The 19,593-nt window shown below is 46.3% G+C and overlaps 1 protein-coding gene across 3 annotated transcripts in view; it reads left to right on the top strand.

The window, feature by feature from the left end:
• Positions 1–19,593, top strand: part of NUP85 (nucleoporin 85) — a 29,469-nt gene that overhangs the window by 8,408 nt on the left and 1,468 nt on the right. For all 3 annotated transcript variants that reach the window (XM_082603477.1, XM_082603479.1, XM_082603478.1), the window contains exons 4-16: positions 1,371–1,441; positions 1,986–2,029; positions 3,149–3,218; positions 4,380–4,501; positions 8,366–8,500; positions 8,605–8,727; positions 8,924–9,055; positions 9,304–9,410; positions 17,040–17,123; positions 17,280–17,345; positions 17,535–17,686; positions 18,437–18,554; positions 18,660–18,760. In XM_082603477.1, the coding sequence (XP_082459603.1) occupies positions 1,371–1,441; positions 1,986–2,029; positions 3,149–3,218; positions 4,380–4,501; positions 8,366–8,500; positions 8,605–8,727; positions 8,924–9,055; positions 9,304–9,410; positions 17,040–17,123; positions 17,280–17,345; positions 17,535–17,686; positions 18,437–18,554; positions 18,660–18,760 (1,325 nt within the window). The remainder of the gene's footprint in view (positions 1–1,370; positions 1,442–1,985; positions 2,030–3,148; positions 3,219–4,379; positions 4,502–8,365; positions 8,501–8,604; positions 8,728–8,923; positions 9,056–9,303; positions 9,411–17,039; positions 17,124–17,279; positions 17,346–17,534; positions 17,687–18,436; positions 18,555–18,659; positions 18,761–19,593) is intronic.

Raw genomic sequence — 19,593 nt, 5'->3', positions numbered from 1 at the left:
TTCTCTAATGTTAATATCTTACATAACCACATTACTGGTATTTTAACCAGGAAACTTAAACATTGATGCAGTATTGGGCTTCCCTGATGGCGCAGTGGTTGAGAATCTGCCTGCCAATGCAAGGGACACGGGTTCGAGCCCTGGTCCAGGAGGATCCCACATGCCGCGGAGCAACTAGGCCTGTGCGCCACAACTACTGAGCCCACGCGCCACAACTACTGAAGCCTGTGCGCCTAGAGCCCATGCTCCGCAGCAAGAGAAGCCTTGACAATGAGAAGCCCCCGCACTGCAGCAAAGAGTAGCCCCCGCTCGCCACAATTACAGAAAGCCCGCGCACAGCAATGAAGACCCAACACAGCCAAAAATAAAATTAATTACTTAATTAATTTAAAAAAATATTGATGCAGTATGATTAACTGAAGACCTTATTTGAATTTCACTAAGTTTTCCACTAATGTCCTTTTTTCTCTTCTGCAGCCAAATGAGATTGCATTTAGTTTTTTCTCCCTCATCTCCTTCATGACCTTGACACTTTTTTTTTTTTTTTTTTTTTTTTGGCGGTACGCGGGCCTCTCACTGTTGTGGCCTCTCCCGTTGCGGAGCACAGGCTCCGGACGCGCAGGCTCAGCGGCCATGGCTCACGGGCCCAGCCGCTCCGTGGCATGTGGGATCTTCCTGGACCGGGGCACGAACCCGTGTCCTCTGGATCGGCAGGCGGACTCTCAACCACTGCGCCACCAGGGAAGCCCGACCTTGACACTTTTGAAAAATATTGACCAATTGTCTTAGAGACTGTCCCTCAAAACTGTCCTGGGTTTGTCTGTTGCTTTCTCATGGTTGGACAGAGGTTATGCATTTTTAGCAAGAATACCACAGAAGTGGTGTGATATGTCCTTCTCAGTACATCATATCACGAGGTTCATGATGTTGATGCCTTCTTATGTTATTGTTGACCCTGATTGCTTGGTTAATGTGGTTTCTACTGGGTTTCTGTACTGTAAAGTTACCATCTTTCCCTGTGTAACTAATAAGTATTTGGGAGAGAAACCTTGAGACTATGCAAATCCCATTTCTCCTCAAATTTCAGCCACTGGTTTTAGGGTCCATCAGTGGGTCTCATTTGCAACAATTAATATCAGTGTGGACTCAAGGATATTTATTTTAGTCAGTGGGTTATGTGGTGTTTTACTTATTTTGTCACTCAAGTTGTTTCAGCTTTGGTCATTAGGAGCTCCTTCAAGTTGGCTCCTGTCTTTCAGCAACTTCTTATCTTTTTTTTTTTATACTTTCTATCTTCACAAGATGTTCCTTACTTTCTGTCACCACAAACTGTTCCAGATTCGTCTTGTATGTCATTTCATTGTTTGTAGGTTGGTTCGAGTAAGTAAAAACTACCGATCAGTCATAAGAGCATGCCTGGAGGAAATGCACCAGCTTGCAAGTAAGGACTTTGTCTGTTTGTATGTGATAGTAGTTGAAGGATTTATCTGGCTATAAATACGACAAGCTAAAATCTGATTGACATTCCAGTTCAAAACTCTTACTTTCCCATCTTACATAATCCTTAATTTTTTGGCAATTGTCTTGAGTACGTTTTTGAAATTAGAACATATTATGTTGACACATATGAGGCTGAAGGGCCAAATTAAAAATCTTCGATAATCACATTCCCAGTTCTTTGACCTTGGTGATTTAAAGTCATCATAACCACAAGAGCTATGTGCCGTGCCTCCTAGATGCTGGGTAGAGTCTTATATAACATGGTGGTCTCTACATTTGCTGTATTGTAGTTGAAAGAGCCACGTGTAGTTTGAAGGCCTTGGTTTGAGATCATTCATCTACAACAGAGCTACGAAGCATTTTTTTAAAAATCTCTAGTGAAAATGGATGGTCTTAGCAGGCACAAGCCACAGTACTTATATGTGAAGCTATAACAGTAAGACTAAAGTTTTATTGCTCACTTAAAATGTCTTGTGTTTTGTTAGTTGCTGGTAAAGATCCAGCCAGTGACCGCCAGTTTAGCATCCAGGTAAGGGGGTTTTGTTGTACTGGTACCTCCTTTATGTCCAGCTACATCCTCAGCACCCACCTGTAGTGGCATTGCAATCAGTGGTTTTGCAGAAGTCTCTCTTTCCAGGTAGACAGGCAACTCCTTGGGGTGGTAAGAATCATCTTGAACTTCCCGGTGCCCCCTTCAAGGCCTCACACATTAGAACACAAGGATGTGCTTGCTAAATGGGAAATATAAATTCTAACCACATTGTGTCACCTGAGATAGTGAGCTAAGCTTTTGGAATCACTGGTTAGTCTCATAAACTGAACTCAGCTAATGAACCCAGCATTTTTAAGCTGCCGGTTGTTTAACTTTAGTTGGAAGATGACTTAAAGAATTCTCTTTCTTTGGTTAGAATTTTGATATTGTTCAAACTCAGTAGTGAATAGGGACTGGTGCATTATCTCTGTCATCAAAACATTTATTTTTCCTTATGATTAAGGTATTTTGTGATTTTGCACAGAAGAATGGTGGGGGAGGGAATACTGCATATCCTAAGGACAGGGTCCAGACCCGATTTATTTTGGTGTCTTATATTGGGTTTGTGGTTTTTTGTTTTTTGTTTTTTGTTTTTGCCACTTCACATGGGATCTTGGTTCCCAGACCTGCGCCCCCTGCGTTGGAAGTGCGCAGTCTTAACCACTGGACCTCCAGGGAAGTCCCGGGTTTGCTTTTTAGTAGACTGTTTCCTAAGTGTCAGTCCCTTGAATACCAACTTCACAATTTTTGCTGTATCTATATGTTGTAATATTATTTAGTGAATATTTTTCTAAAAATCGCCTCTCCCTTTACACTCAAAGCCTCTTCCTAAACCATAATATTCATCAAGATCATGGGTGTAATGAGCTAGTTATATTTTTCTAATGCATGTTAAACTAAAACCACAACCATTAAAATAGAAAATATTAGTCTGTGTCCCACCTGCTAAAATTCTCTCACTGGCTGCCTTGTGGGAAACCCTGCCATAGGAATGGTCAGTAAATGTTGAGTTAATGAATGACCATGATGTGTTTCAAGCTCTCCTTTGTTTCTTTGCTTTAAGAAAAAACCTCAGGAATGTTTTCAGTCAAAACTTTGTCTCCATTTCTTCCTTAGGTCTCCAGTCTGTCAGCAATGGAGCTCATTTGGAACCTTTGTGAGATTCTTTTTATTGAAGTAGCCCCAGGTGAGCACAGAATCATCTTGTCACAACATCAGAGGTGTCCCCCTGCCCTTTTCTATGTTGTGATGAGTGTTTTGTTGCCTAGAATGCTCTTTTCATTGCTTTTCATCAACATAACCACCAGAAAGTATTACATGATACCCAAAGAAGCCTGCTGATTTGTCAGATACTGCAAAAAGAATCAGACAGTCTTCTGAAAATCTGAAATCTTAGGCAGGTGACCCCTGAAAAATACCAAGAAAACATATTAAACTAGTGTGCGAAAGGGGTGGTCGATATTTATATCATGGACTGGTCAAACTTAAGAAAGTTTTAGGAGAAGCTAGGGGAGGGGTGTGGCACAGGTTCTTCCTTAGCCTCTGAAGGAACCAACCCTTCCAACACATTAGTCTCAGACTTTTAGCCTCCTGAAATGTGAGACAATACATTTCTGTTGTTTAAAATTTTTTAAAGGAAAAAGGTTTTATGGATATGAAGAGGAATTAGGTGGTAGGCGGCAAAGTCACTTTGACAATTCTTTCACTAGTGATTGGGGCAGGGGCAACCCTACAAGTTAATGGTCCACTCCGAATTATTCTGTTGATCTTGAATTAAATTGTGGTCAGCACAGTATCCTGGCTTGAGTGGGCTCTCTGTGGAGGTGCTACAGGCTTTTTTGCATTCTTTTAATGGTTTATGTTTACTGTTATTCATAAATGTGTATTAATAGTCTCTTTGCAGTCATAGCTTTTTATTCATACTCCTGCTAAAGCACAGAGCAACTTGATATTAAAATTAGTTGTTTATCTGCCCGCCTCCAGTAGATTTTGAGGGCTGTTGCTATGTTTTTATCATTGTTGCATACCTGGCACCTATATGGCCATGACTTACATAGCCAGTGAGTATTGCGTAGTTCTGAAGAATCTGGGGGGTGGTGGGGTGGTGATGTCTGGGTCTTATATCCAACCCTTCCCAGGATTCAGTGGAAGGTGGAGCTGCCTGGCCAGAGGAAGCATTCCATAAAAGTCCATTTGCTAGCTCAGCCCTTTATTCAGGACCACATGTGTGCTCACTTAAGAGGGATAAACCACTTCCTACATAGTCAGCTCGTGTGTCCTACGTTCTCTGTACTTTGGGAAATTGGAATTTACTGCTTTTGTGTGTGATGAGAGTTTTTCCTTCCAGCCGGCCGTCTTCTCCTTCACCTCCTTGACTGGGTCCAACTGCACGTGTGTGAGGTGGACAGTTTGTCGGCAGATGTTCTGGGCAGTGAGAATCCAAGCAAACACGAGAGATTCTGGAACTTGGTAAGACCCTTATGCAGCCTGGGCCTCCCTGCCTTCCACCTTATATTCTCTTTTCCCTGTGCTCACAGGCAGGCCTGAGGGTTTGCCTGCTGAGCCTGTGTGCACTTGGTTCTTTGAGTCTGCAATTATGGAGACGTGCTTAGGTCTTTTTTCTTCCCTGCTCCATGGGAGAGGTTTTGTTTTTTTTTCTTTTTTAATAAATTTATTTAATTAATTTATTTTTGGCCGTGTTGGGTCTTTGTTGCTGTGCCCGAGCTTTCTCTAGTTGCGGCGAGCAGGGGCTACTCTTCGTTGCGGTGCGAGGGCTTCTCATTGCAGTGGCTTCTCTCGTTGCGGAGCACGGGCTCTAGATGCGCAGGCTTCAGTAGTTGTGGCACACGGGCTTAGTTGCTCCGCGGCATGTGAGATCTTTCCGGACCAGGGCTCGAACCCATGTCCCCTGCATTGGCAGGCGGATTCTTAACCACTGCACCACCAGGGAAGCCCTGTGGGAGGGTTTTGAACTAAGTTATCATGTAAGAAAAACAATGCTTTGTAGACTTTGCAGTGAGAGGGAATTTTGATTTCTTTGTGGATCTAAGGATTAGAAGGCATGAAGATAATACAAACCCAATGGATAGCTGCTGGGGTAGGGGTTTGATATAAATGAGCATGAGAGTTGTTTTGAGGTGATAGAAATGTTCTAGAACTGGATTGTGGTGATGGTGCACAACTTTGGGAACTCAACTAAAATTCGTCGAATTATACACTTAAACAGGTGAATGTTTATAATGTGTAAATTGTAACTCAGTAAAGCTATTAAAAACAAAGACCTTGGGACTTCCCTAGTGGCGCAGTGGCTAAGACTCCGTGCTGCCAACGCAAGGGGCCTGGGTTTGATCCCTGGTCAGGGAACTAGGTCCCACACGCATGCCGCAACTAAAGATTCCAAATGCCACAACTAAAGAGCCTGTATGCCATAACGAAGATCCTGCGTGCTGCAACTCAGACCTGGCACAGCCTAAATAAATAAATAAATATTTAAAAAACAAAAACAAAACAAAGACATTGATGATCCCAAAGTCACATTGGATTATCACTTTGAAAATCAGCCTGTGTGTACGTGTTCTCTTTCTGTGAGAGCAGTGCTTTCCCAGTCACCTCTGCCAACTGGTGACGCGGTTGGGAGGGAGCAGGGAGGAGGCTGCTGGTTGACTTGAATAATGGAGGCTTATAACATCTGAAATTCAAGTAAGGAGTTGTCACCTTCGAGGCTGTTCCTGGGCCTTTTGGTGCCAGGAGATCCATGCAGGTAAGGGGGAGAGACTTAGCTCAGAAATTATTGGGCCTAGATTTTGAGTCTCTGATTCATTCACTGAGTATTTATTGAGTGCTACTGTTTGCAGGCACTGTGGAAACAACCATGACCAAAGAGGGCAATGATTCCTGCCCTTACGGAGCTTACATCCTGGGTGAGGAGACAGGAGATAAATACAGAAACAAGTCAAATATGTAGCATGTGTAAAAGTGAAGTGCTGTGGAGAGAAATAAAGCAAGGGAGGGGAATTGGGAGTGCTAGAGTAGGGGTGTCAAGGAAGGCCTCCCTTGGGGGGTGACATGTGAGCAGAGACCTGAGGAAGGCGAGGAGGGGTAAGGGCTTTAGCTTTTAGAGAGGCAGCATAGCTGAGTGGTAAGAACATGGCCTGTGGTGCCAAACTGTCCGGGTTAGCATCCCAGCTCTGCCTCTTACCAGCTGTGGGCTCTTGAATGAGCTACTTAACAGCCTTTAGTTCCCTCCTCTGTACCATGGAGATAATAACAACACCCACCCCACATGGCTGCTATGATTAAATTCGTTGAAGGGCATAAATGTATGAGCTAGGTGATGGACAAGGTTAGAGCTCCCATTTTACTCCTGAGTCAGATGGGGTGAGGGGGACGTTGGAGAGTCAGGCGAAGGAGCACTGTGATCTAACTTAGGTTTTCAAAGGGTCCTCTGGCCAAACTGCTGAGAACAGAGCAAAGGCAGAGCAGAGACCAGTTTGGAGGCTGAGGTCCTAAACCAGGCACAGGTGGTGGCAGCTTGGACAAGGGTAGGAGCTGAGTGCAGGAGATGGTGAGAAGTGATTTGATTCTGGATGCAGTTTAAAGATACAGTGATAGGATTTGCTAATGGATTGGATGTGTAAGAAATAGAAGAATGTGGGTTGGTGAGTTGGAGGTCCCCGGGTGTTTACTTTTAGGCATGTTAAACAAGATGCCTAGGAGAGCCAAGTGGAGACATTGACTGGCAGTAGGATATACACGTCTGGAATTCAGAGAAGGAAGTTCAGGCTAGAGAGAGGAATTGGGGACTTGTCAGTATATATATCCTTGGCTTTTTTGAGTGTGGTTTAATGGAAGAACTTTTACTGTGTATGTTTTACATATTGTGTATGTTTTACATATATACTTGTATGTATATAATGTTGATTCTCATTATTCATGATAGTTATGTTCTATAAAGTTGCCTGGAACCCTGAGCTCTCGATTACTGAACCATCGCTCTTTATAGGGGAATTACAGGGTTCTTTCGAGCCTCTGGTCACAACACTTTTGTCCGCTGATGAATTTATAATCTTGTGTATGTTTGTGTTTCAAGACACCTTATTTAATATGTATTATTGATTCATTAAAATTGAACTCATGGCCAGCAGCACTATAATCCTTGACTGAACGAACACGTATATCTAACACGTATGTTCTCTTACCTTATATAACACATACATTCTCTGTGTGGCATGTCGTAGCCTTCTTTGCAGTTAGGAATCGGGCAGCACTTCAGCACAATGCTTGGGGGCCCAACAGAAAGCACAAAAATGCAAAAAATGTGGCACTAAATAGATCGCCAGAAAGACACTAATTTAGTGTGAGAGCTGGTACCAGAATGTAGAGTGCCGCCTCGTTCAGCCTCAGCTGGGAATGTGCACATCAGGTGACTCAAATTTTTTGCCCCTCTGCACATGTCCACAGATGATGGTGAAAGCACCTCGGGTATTGACTTTGGGGTTACAAATAAGTTTTAGCAGGTAGGCATATTCACAGATATGGAATCTGAATAGAAAGGATCAACTGTATTTATACTGAGCATTTATATGTATACATATATGTATTTGAACTGAAATGTTTATGAGCCAATACTTTATTTGATGCACTCTGGTATTTTTTATTTTCTATTTTATTTATTTTTTAAAAGTTGGTCATAACCTGCAATGGGTTACAACGTGCAGTTTGAAAGCATGGTATAGGTTAAAACTGGGAGATTGGGGGCTTCCCTGGTGGCGCAGTGGTTGAGAGTCCGCCTGCCGATGCAGGGGACATGGGTTCGTGCCCCGGTCCGGGAAGATCCCACATGCCGCGGAGCGGCTGGGCCCGTGAGCCATGGCCGCTGAGCCTGCGTGTCCAGAGCCTGTGCTCCGCAACGGGAGAGGCCACAACAGTGAGAGGCCCGCGTACAGCAAAAAAAAAAAAACTGGGAGATTGGGGGCTTCCCTGGTGGCACAGTGGTTGAGAGTCCACCTGCCGATGCAGGGGACACGGGTTCATGACCCAGTCCAGGAAGATCCCATATGCCGCGGAGCGGGTGGGCCCGTGAGCCATGGCCGCTGAGCCTGCGCGTCCGGAGCCTGTGCTCCGCAACGGGAGAGGCCACAACAGTGAGAGGCCTGTGTACCGCGAAAAAAACAAAACAAAACAAAACAAAAACAAACTGGGAGATTGGATGAATTGGATTACCTCTGGAGGAAGGGAACCATCACGTTTCTCCAAGACTAGGAAGCCAGTGTGGGCTGAGGGGAGTGGCTTCTGAGCCTCCGTGAATGCTTGTGTTCTTGGGTACCCTCCCAGGTGACCGTCTTGGTGCTGCAGGGCCGGCTGGATGAGGCCCGACAGATGCTCTCCAAGGAAGCCGACACCAGCCCCACCTCTGCAGGCATGTGCCGAATCCTTGGGGACCTGATGCGGACCATGCCTGTTCTCAGCGTATGTGCAAGCAGCCCTGCTCTTTTGGGTCATGGAGGTGGGTTCATTCAATGAGTGTAAGGGGTTTGTGTGGTGATGGCATCTCTCTGCGTCTCTTCCCGTAGCCTGGTAACACTCAGACACTAACGGAGCTGGAGCTGAAGTGGCAGCACTGGCACGAGGGGTGTGAGCGGCACCTGCAGGACGGCACGTTCGCCTCCAGTCCTCACCTCGAGTCTCTCTGCAAGGTCTGTGGGAAGCAAGTCCAGGCCAGGGTCCAAGTTGGCTTCCCCCGGGGCCTGTGGCATCCAGTGCAGCAACGACATGTCCTCCTGAGACAGGGCTGTTTATTGGCTCTGAGGGAAGGAGAGAGCTTTCAGTCGAGGTCAGGAGCATTATCGGGGAGTCACCCCCAGACCTAAGGGAAAGCATCTCTCTTCTCAGATCATGCTGGGAGATGAAGCTGCGCTGTTGGAGCAGAAGGAGCTTCTGAGTAACTGGTATCATTTCCTAGTGACCCGGCTCCTGTACTCTCACCCCACAGTAAAACCCATGGACCTGCACTTCTATGCCCAGGTGAGTCTGAGCTCCTTGGGGTGGGGGTGGGGAGGAGGGATCCTGGGGGCTCTGCTCCCTGCTGGGTCATTTTCACCGTGTGGCCTCATTGAGTTGAACCTCCCTGGAAAACAGGCAAGAGCTTTCCTTTGGCCCCTTTTTGAAGAACCCCATCACCCTTCTCCAGTGTTCCCTGTACAGCAGCCCTGCCTGCCCCCTTGAGTCTCTGCTTCCATCTGGCGATTGAATGGGTCACCACCTTTCCACAGTCCAGCCTTGACCTATTTTTGGGAGGTGAGAGCAGCCCAGAACCCCTGGACAACATTTTGATGGCAGCCTTCGAGTTTGACATCCACCAAGTGATCAAGGAGTGCAGGTAGGACCTGCTGCACCATCACCATTCTCACCGTCTTAGGTGTGCGGTTCAGTTAGGTACATTCACAGTGTTGTACAGCCATCACTGCCATCCTTTTCTAGGATGTCCTGTTCCTTCTTGTTGGTGTCTTAACCTTCTTGTCACAGACCTGCTTCCCCTCCACAGCCACATTAGGTAGACAGTGGCTTCTCTCTGGACAAGCTTGGGGACCTTCCTGAGGCTGGAGGGCTACTGTGTCTATAACAGTTTGCATTTCAGGGATGTTGACTTAAAATAACGTTGCAGGAAATTACTTTGATATTTAAAATCCAGAAACAGCCAGCAGACTTATTTCTTGGAACCTGATGGACATGCAGCCACCTTAAGAGACTTCTCAACAGGCTCACTCTGGTGAGCCAAGAGCCACCGCACCATTGGGCTCCCGGCTGGGTCTGTTCAGAGCAGGGATTCTATATCAGCCCTCTCCCCAAACCTCTCCCTGAGCCTTCAGCAAAGGCAGGAAAGGGAATGTGAAACTGAATGCAAGGTAAAGCTTTCCAGAAATTCCCGTGTGTAGTAAGTCAGAAAGAATTTACCTTCTCTTCTTGTACAGCCTGGAAAAGTAGGTGTTGCACCAAAGACTTGGAGAAGGGAGAAGGTTGGGAACTGGAGCAGATGGCGTTGCTCGAGTATCAAATTCACTGACTTTGACTGGATCCTTGTTAGTAGATCTGGGCGGTGGGAAGGTCTTACCCCCTACCTTACTCTTCCTGTTTGGCCGAAAGCAAGCCAGGGCTTCAAGAAAATGGTGTTAGATTTGGAGAAAGGAAAAGGGGTTTTGTGTCAGTATTTTTTGCACAAACCTGTAAAATAGGGACTTTAGTGGAGCTGGAAGATGACTTACAGAACTCAGCTGATGGTGGCTGGCGGCCAGCGTGGCATCTGCATGGAGGGTTAGTGAGAATAACCTCCAGAGGCGCTTGCGCATCGTTATTTGGCTTTGTCAGGGACTCTGCCTATAATTCGAAGTAATAGGCATTCCTGAATATGTTGTCTAAACAGCAGTGGGTTATTTCTTCCAGGGCTTCCTTCATAAGCCACATCTGGATTTTTAAGATTTGAACAGAGCAAGGAGGAAGGACAATAAAAAGGGAAAGTACCTTGTTCTTTTCAGTGGCAGTAGAAGGAAAATATAAGGACATGCCAACGAAGAGGAGTGGCTTTTATGAACGCCACAGAAAACGGCGTCACTCTCATGCCAGTTGAGGAGGGGTAAGGCTTGCAGCCCCTCAGTCTGGGTGTCTCTTGCTCTGGCAAGCAGGAAAGGATCTGAGGTATTTCTGTTAGCTGTGAATCTAGGAGTTTGGGTTTTTCTGATCAGGAAGCTACTTCCTACCCTATTCTGAAAGAGGCACTGAAAAGCAAGTCCCGGGACCTCATCCACGAATTGGAAGAAGGGCTGAAGTACCTTCAGAGAGAGTAGCAGTTTTAGACATAATGCCCTCCTGGATGGGGAAGGATTGGATCTGGGGTCTCGTGAACACCCGCTTTCTCACGTGTTGTACCAGTCAGGCCCAAGCTCGATTCCCAGGGAAGAGGGCTGTGTCTTTCTGGGGCTGGGCCAGTGGGCTGGTGGTATAGGAAAGCCTTACTGCTTTGGGTGTGACGTCAGCTGGGTTCATGACTGCCCTGTGAAAGGGGAATGAGGGGGATCCTTTCTCAAGGCGCAGAAGGGAGCTTTCTGTAGGGCCACCTGATTACCCCCATGTCAACTATGCCAGGCCCTAAGGGGCAGAGAGGGATCCTGAAGCAGAGCGTAGAGGCCCTTGGAGGCCATAGCTCATCAGCCCCTGCTGAAGGGCCACGTGTTTGCCTATTATCCCCACAGCTAAAAGGAGAAGTTGGGAATCTTCCAAGGGCTCGTTTCTCCCCTTCTGGTTTGCAGCTGCTAGTTCTTGCTGTCTAGCAAAAGGAAAACAGGAACTGGTACATACTCCACAGGGAGCGAGGCAAGATGGCATCTTCCTGGTGCTCTTAAAGTCCTCCAGAAGTATCAAACTAAAAGGAAATAGGTCTTCCTTCAAAAACTAAGAAGAGGTCCAGTTTAATGTTTGCCTCATTTAGAATCTTCCTGTTAGACCTTTGGCCCAGCCCATTACCTTGGCTTCAGGGTAGAGCGGTGTGTACAGACCCTCACGCTCTATTCACAGAAGAAGGTCCACAGCCACCAGATCGTGGCTGGTCAGAGGCAGTGGTTGCTGCGGAGCCACCAGAAAAGCAGGACGTGGGGTTGGCCTGGGGGGTGGCAGCAGCCCCAGTGCAGGGCAAACAGCCCGTTGGAGGTTACAGTCGTCAACCTGGGCAGGGCCTTCCCCACAGGCCTTCGCGGGTCTTCCCAGCTCCAGACTTCTCCCTTTTCCGGCAGAGGCCACCCCAGAGCAGCTAATTTAAGTCTTCCCTGAACATCTTTGAACAGTGAGCTTGTTCACTTGTTCCATGTAGAGCCTGCATTCAGAATTCTCCATTTTATATGTGTGTGAACATCCAAAACCTGTGTTGTTCAGACTTGCACAAGACCCTGGTGTCCGTTTTCATTTAGCACTTCTTCCAGTCTCGGTCACTCAAGCCTTTTCATTAGTTCGTGGCCTCAGTGGTCGCTGCCCTGCAGCCTTGAGGCTGGTATGCCCTCTGGGAAGACACCCGAGGGCTGCGCAGACTGGCGTGTGTTGTGGCTGCCTTAGCTCTGGGGTCTTCCACAGCCCCCTTGCTGGCTGTATTGCTATAACCATCAGCTAGAAGGCTAGGTAACAGCTGCTGTTTTGGGAGGCTGAGGTATTGTTTCCCCCTTCACCCAGCCTACTCCCACACCTCTTTCTTTCTAAGTGCAACTTGTTCCGCATTTACCAGACATCTCTTATGTGCCTCACACTGTACCAAGCTTTGAGATTACAGTAGTTTTTCTTGTATGGAGTTTACAGTCTAGACCAGATGTTGTGGGATCCCTTAAAAGAGGACCCTATATCAGATTGGAAGTCAGGAAAAGCTCCTTAAGGAGGCTACACTTACGTCGATTCCTGAAAAGTTAAGTGAAGGACACTAGAAAAGGTCATTTTAGGCAGAGAGAAAGCATGGGAGGAGGCACAGGCAGGGAAGAAATGTGGTCTGTTACCTGCTTAAGGAACTGCAAACATCTCTATAGAACCAAAAGACTAAATGAGAGGTGGCTTGAATTGGTGACAGAGGTAGGAAAGAAATCAGATTATCAAGGACCAAATAAACTATCCCCCATAGTTTTGACTTTATGAAAATGGGGAGCCACTGAGGATTTTCAGCAGGACAGTGCCATGAAATCTGTATTTGAGAAAGAGCAGTCTGAAGAGTATGAGGACAGCAAGGCTGGTGGCTGGGAGACCAATCCTAAGGCCAGTACAGTCACCTGTGTACAAAGTGGTAATAATTACAGGAATGGTGATAATAATAGTTCACATTTATTAGCTTTTATGGAGTATTTCATTCTATCATGCAACCAACCTTAGGTGCTGTTATTTCATGCCTGTCTTACAAACAAGGAATGTGAGGCCTAATAAAGTCACCCTGCCAGCTAACAAGGGGCTCTGTGGGTATTTGGACCCAAAGCTGTTCACCAAAGTCCATACTGTTTACTGAGTTCTTAAGCACTAACCAGTCTATTGGTAAGTCCTATTAGCTCAACTTGAAAACATATCTTGGGGCTTCCTTGGTGGCGCAGTGGTTGGGAATCCGCCTGCCAATGCAGGGGACACGGGTTCAAGCCCTGGTCCGGGAAGATCCCACATGCCGCGGAGCAACTAAGCCCGTGCGCCACAACTGCTGGGCCTGCGCTCTAGAGCCCGCGAGCCACGACTACTGAAGCCCGCGCACCTAGTGTCTGCGCTGTGCAACAAGAGAAGCCACCGCAACGAGAAGCTGGCACCGCAACAAAGAGTAGCCCATGCTCGCCACAACTAGAGAAAGCCCGCGCGCAGCAACGCACACCCAACACAGCCAAAAATAAATAAATGAATAAATAAATAATTAAATAAATTTATTTTTAAAAAACCCACAACATATCTCACAACCAGCTACTTCTTGATCCCTCCCCAGCCACTGCCATGGCCTAGCCCCATCACTGTTACCCTGAACTGTTTTTTTTTTTTTTTAATAAATTTATGTATGTATTTATTTTTGGCTGCATTGGGTCTTCGTTGCTGTGTGCGGGCTTCCTCTAGATGTGGCGAGTGGGGGCTACTCTTGGTTGTGGTGTAGTAGCTTCTCTCGTTGTGTCGCACGGGCCTAGTTGTTACGCGGCATGTGGGATGTTCCCGGGCCAGGGATTGAACCCGTGTACCCTGCCTTGGCAGATGGATTCCTAACCACTGCGCCACCTGGGAAGCCCTTCCCTGAACTGTTAACAGGTGGCCCCTTACTGGCTTCCCACTATCACCTGTCTCTGTATTGTCCATTATCACAGAAGAGCCTAAGTAATCTTTAAAAACTTAAACCATGTCATTCTGTTTACTGTCCCAGTGGTTTCTCATCACAAGGCCCTAAGTGAGCTGGCCTCCACCTGCCTTGAAGTTGGAGTCACACGGGCTTCATTCTGAAGTGGGAACAAGACAAGCTTACTTTTCACCACTGAGCCTTCACACTGGCTGCTTCCTCTATTTCAGGAATGCTCCTTTCCCTTGTCTTCCTCTGGCAGGTTCCTTCTCATCCTTCAGCCCTCTGCTCAGACAACCCTCATGACTAATTTTCTATAGAGAACTTATTCTAGGAAGGGGGGGATGTGCGTGATTTTACATGTGAGGAGGCAGCTTGTTTTTACATCTTCTCAGTTTACACTTTCTCACCTTATATGATATTTTATTCTTAGGACTGGTTATTTCTGACTTCATCTATTATATTTGAATTTTTCATAACTCTGAAGATAGCTTCAGAATCTCAAAGCACTGTACTGACCATTATAATTCCTTCACTTTGACAATGAAGCGGAAGTTAAAAGAAAGGAAGTGGTCAGTCATTGAGTAGCAGGACTGGATTTGAACCAATCTGCAGTGCTTTCCTATGGACACAGCTATGTAGTTGTTGGTAAGCAGTTTAAGTAGAGGACAAGTTATCTGTTAACTTCAAGCTCAGGTTTACTGTTTTTTTTATTTATATAGAGTACTGTTCAAAAATACTCTTTTTAAAGCAGTTTATATCTATTTTACCACTTTTTTCTTAAAACAGTCCAGGTAGGCAAGAGGTAAAATTACTTCCATTTTATAGATGAAAGGGATACAGAGAGGTAAGTGACTGACTGAAAGGGCAGCCTTGACTTCCAGTTGTCACACTTTGTTAAATCGCTCTCTAGTTAATGAAATAACAGTATTTTAAACTTTTAAATTATTGGGACTTCCCTGCGGCACAGTGGTTAAGACTCCACGCTGCCAATGCTGGGGGCCCAGTTCGATTCCTGGTCAGGGAACTAGATCCTACATGCATGCCGCAACTAAGACCTGGCACAACCAAGTAAAAAAAAAACTTGATACACAAAGGACCTATGATGAAATTAGAACAGTTAAGAGAAAAAACATCCAATGAGTCAGGGTTTGTTTAGGGGGCTGTCATAAAGAGATATCGTATTTATTGGGACTCTTGTCTAAAAAGGACAAAATCAAGGAACGCAGCAGAATTACAAAATTATGAAAGTCATCGTTAAAGGCAATCCTGGACCAAGGAAGCACCCTATAAGAATTTGAGCAAAGGGGCCTAGTGGTCAGGGTTCTGGGGCTTTCACTGGGTTCACTCCCTGGTCGGGGAACTGAGATCCCTCGAGCGGAGAGGCACAGCCCGCAGCAACAACAAAAACGCATTGGAGCGTGATGCTTTGTATAGCACGTAGTGAACTTATACGGCTTAGTGTTCAAAGGTGGCAGTAGAGATACAAGCGTTTTTGAAAATTGGCATAGTTTTTTTTTTTTTTAATTTTTATTTATTTATTTATTTATTTATGGCTGTGTTGGGTCTTCGTTTCTGTGTGAGGGCTTTCTCTAGTTGTGGCAAGTGGGGGCCACTCTTCATCGCGGTGCGCGGGCCTCTCACTGTCGCGGCCTCTCTTGTTGCGGAGCACAGGCTCCAGATGCGCAGGCTCAGTATTTGTGGCTCACGGGGCTAGTTGCTCTGCGGCATGTGGGATCCTCCCAGACCAGGGCTCGAACCCCTGTCCCCTGCATCGGCAGGCAGACTCTCAACCACTGCGCCACCAGGGAAGCCCTTGGCATAGTTTTTTGAATGTCAGATACATATGCATAGCTGTTAGTAAAGTTGGAATATATCTAATATATGAAAGAAATTTAGGGAGGCCAAATGACATTCCATAATGATGGAATTCTAGAGCAGATGAAGTATCATAGTATCCGTATCCCTAAGATCAAGGCAAAAGTTTTAAACATTTATCCAGTAATTCAGTGTACACCAATCCCCATTCTTTTTATATCCTGAGAGCAGAATTGTTTACCTTAGTGAACGATTACACCGCGGACAGTGTAGTTGCCTTAGTCTGCTCCCTCCACTTTACGTGGGGTTGATCTTGCCTTACAGAAAGGAACCATTAAAGTTTCTTTTCCCTCTCCCAAGATTTAAAAAATAGTCAAGCATTATATACAGAAACAGGAAGGCCTACACCAAGTAACAAATAAAAAATATAATTCAAAATGATGTATGCACACTGACAGTAAGTGCATAGTATACTCTATACAAAAGGATGATAGAGAGTTTACAAAAGTTGGTGATGTAAAAAAATTAATCAGACCTTTAGAGGGCCTTAGGAAATGTCATTTCTAACAAGGCCTACAGATGATTCTAGGTTTCGATTAAAATGTGGTTTGGGGAAGGACCTCTGACTTTCATTATGTGTCAGATTACATATCCAATAAAATCAAATTACAAATCATGTAACCGAACAAGAAATAATTTCTTCATACAAGGTAGTAACAGATAACAAAGTATTAATAGATAACACAAGATGGTTTTTAAAGTGACATCCTATATATAGTTGTGTTCATAAAGTACACTAATCAAAACTATGAAACAGAAAAATTAACAGCAAATTCCAATGCAAAAGAAGATGTTCTTTTGAATTCCATGTTTCATTAAGAATCAAAACCCACCAATCTTTCAGTCCTTTTCTATTTTTTTATTCTTTCCCCCACCACTGGCCGCATGGCATGGCATGTGGGATCTTAGTTCCCTGACCAGGGATTGAACCCGTGCCCCCTGCTTTGGAAGTGCGGAGTCTTAACCACTAGACTGCCAGGGAAGTCCCTTTCAGTCCTTTTCTTATATGTTATTCTGTGTCCGCAATTTCTATATCTAATTGGGTTCCTGGATTTTATTTCATTTTCTGTGTGACATTCTCCATTGAAATGTATCATTGGCTGCTGCTTTGGGGGTTGAATGTCCTTCTCAGTGTTACTAGTCCCCACCTAGTGGGCAGAAACTTCTCACTCTGTGCTCCCAGATTCCAGCTTGCCTCTGTCCCTGCCATCCTTTTTAAGCAAAAGACATGTGGGGTTCCTGCTTATGTTCCACTCATGTGGGCCATGCCCTCTCATCCTGACTTTGAGTCTTGCCTTGTGTCTGAACCTGTAGCATTGCCCTGAGCAACTGGTGGTTTGTGGCCCATCTGACAGACCTGCTGGATCACTGCAAACTCCTCCAGTCGCACAACCTCTAGTAAGTACGCCGTGGCCACGCCAGCCCTCTTCTTGCCGCCATCCAGGCTCCTGAGGGTGGGTTGAACCGAGTGCCTAGAAGGGAGGTTGGGCTGCCGAAGGGGGCCCTGAATAGAGCAGGCCCAGAGTCTTGGTCCCGTGTTATGTTTTATTCCAGCTTTGGATCCAACATGAGAGAGTTCCTCTTGCTGGAATATGCCTCAGGACTCTTTGCTCATCACAGGTAGGACGGCCCCAGGGGTGTGGGGTGGCAGTGGGGTGCTCTTCAGCAGGCAGCTGCTGCCAGTGGAGCTCGGACTGTGTTCTCTCCCGTCTGGTTCCCTGAAGGCTACAAGGTCTGGGGGAGGAGCCGCCTTGGGTGCTAATTCCCAAGCCCGAGGCCCTCACATCTGTCCTCCTCGGACCTGTGCAGCCTGTGGCAGCTGGGGGTGGATTACTTTGACTACTGCCCTGAGCTGGGCCGAGTTTCCTTGGAGCTGCATATTGAGCGGATCCCTCTGAGCACAGAGCAGAAAGCCCTCAAGGTGCTGCGGGTTTGCGAGCAGCGGCAGATGACTGAGCAAGGTGAGTTGGCTGTCCTCCCAGCATACCCTCTATGCTCATGCCATGTGAGCCAGCCTGGAGAGCGTCTGGGCACTGGGTGCCAGGAGGTAAACCAAAACACAGGACAATCATTGCGGAGGGACAAGGAGCTGGGGATCCACTGGCAGCTCGGAGCAGTCGAGCCCACCGCCTGGGTACAAAGGTCCCGACCCGCTCTCCCTCACGCGTTCGCCAGAGGTCAGGCTGGGGCAGGTGCGAGGTGACTCGTCCCAGGCGGGTTGCTGTTGCTGGCTAAGGCTGGCCGGGTTGGGAAGCAGGACCGGAGGTGGCTCGGGGAGAGCACAGGGAGGGAACGATGCTGACGGTGGCCCCTTCTCCTCTCCCTCACTGTCGAATGATAAAAACCTAAGTTGTTGTTCTTCCCAGAGGTATTGCATGTTTATGACCGTCTCTGAAAGCATATAGCATTCAAGACCCAAAGGATGGTAGGATTTTCAGCATGTGGACAGATATTGGAGGCGCTGATCTGTGGGGAGCAATACAAAGAGTTTTACCACCCCTGAAATGAAACCCACTCACAAAGCCAGTCCTGCCAGGAGACAATTTATAAACCTCAAAGTTCCTAGTTCTGGGGGCCAAACTGTATTTGCAGCCCACAGAGAAGCCGTGTAAAGCTCAGAGGAGGTGGGAAGCTGCTTCTATCCCAGCAGGGTTCAGGAATGGAGTGATTTGTAGGGCGAAAGTTTCGTCTTTACTGTTTTCCCTGCAAAGTTCGCAGCATTTGTAAGATCTTGGCCATGAAAGCTGTCCGCAACAATCGCCTGGGCTCCGCCCTCTCTTGGAGCATTCGAGCCAAAGATGCCGCCTTTGCCACGCTGGTCTCAGACAGGTGGGCTCAATCTGTGTGTGCTTCCTGGGTACTGCCTGGGCAGTTGGGAGGCTGAGGGAGGTGGGCCTGGGACTGCTGCTCTGACCTCTGGGCTGGGCCTTGTAGGTTCCTCAGGGATTACTGTGAGCGAGGCTGCTTTTCTGATTTGGATCTCATTGACAACCTGGGGCCAGCCATGATGCTCAGTGATCGACTGACGTTCCTGGGTGAGTCTCTCTGCGCTCTGTCCCCTGGACCTTCAGCACAGGTGGACAGTTACGGAGATTGGAGGGACTGTTCTAGGCTTCTCCAGTCTAAAACACATAGAACCCTGTGTACCAGTCTCTGCAAAGGATATTTTTTGGTAACGTTTTATTTTCTGGTAATTTCAAGCTTAGAAGTTGTGAAAGTAGTGTAAAGAATAAGGAACTGCCATACACACTTTATCCAGATTCACCAGTTATTTATACTTTGCCTCATTTGTTTTATTCTCTCAATCAGGTTTTTGGGGAACAGTCGGAAAATAAGTTGGAGATTTATATGGAGACTCTCTCCATAAATAGCTGAGCGTGTATTTGTTAAGAATAAGAACATTCTCTTATATAACCACAGTTATGAAAATCAGGAGGCTCAACGTTGATATAATACTCGCATCTAATCCATATTCTGATTCCATCAGTTGTCCCAGTAATGTCCTTTATTTTGTCTAGGTTCATGAATTTAGTTTTCATGTCTCATTAGTGCCTCTGCCTTTCTTGGTGCTTCCTTAATCTTGACATTTTTGAAGAGTCAGTTCAGCTCTCTTGTAGAATGTTCTCACTTGGGGTTTATCCATGAGCAGCCTCAGATTATATATTTGGGCAGGAATTCCACTGTGGTGATGTGTCCTCCTCAGTGTTGTCCCCTTATTGGTGGAGTTCACCTTGGTCACTTGTTTAAAGATTTTCCCTTTGACAATTTGTGGAGGGATACTTTGGGATTATTTAAATGTCTTGTTTCTCATCAAACTTTGACCCACTAGTTTTAGTAACTACTGGTGATTTTCTGACCGCCAGTCCTT

Source organism: Mesoplodon mirus, assembly GCF_964341445.2.
Source record: "Mesoplodon mirus genome assembly, chromosome: 18".
Classification (NCBI taxonomy): domain Eukaryota; kingdom Metazoa; phylum Chordata; class Mammalia; order Artiodactyla; family Ziphiidae; genus Mesoplodon; species Mesoplodon mirus.
The sequence above is the reverse complement of the archived record's forward strand: the minus strand, read 5'-3'. Positions and strand labels throughout refer to the sequence as shown.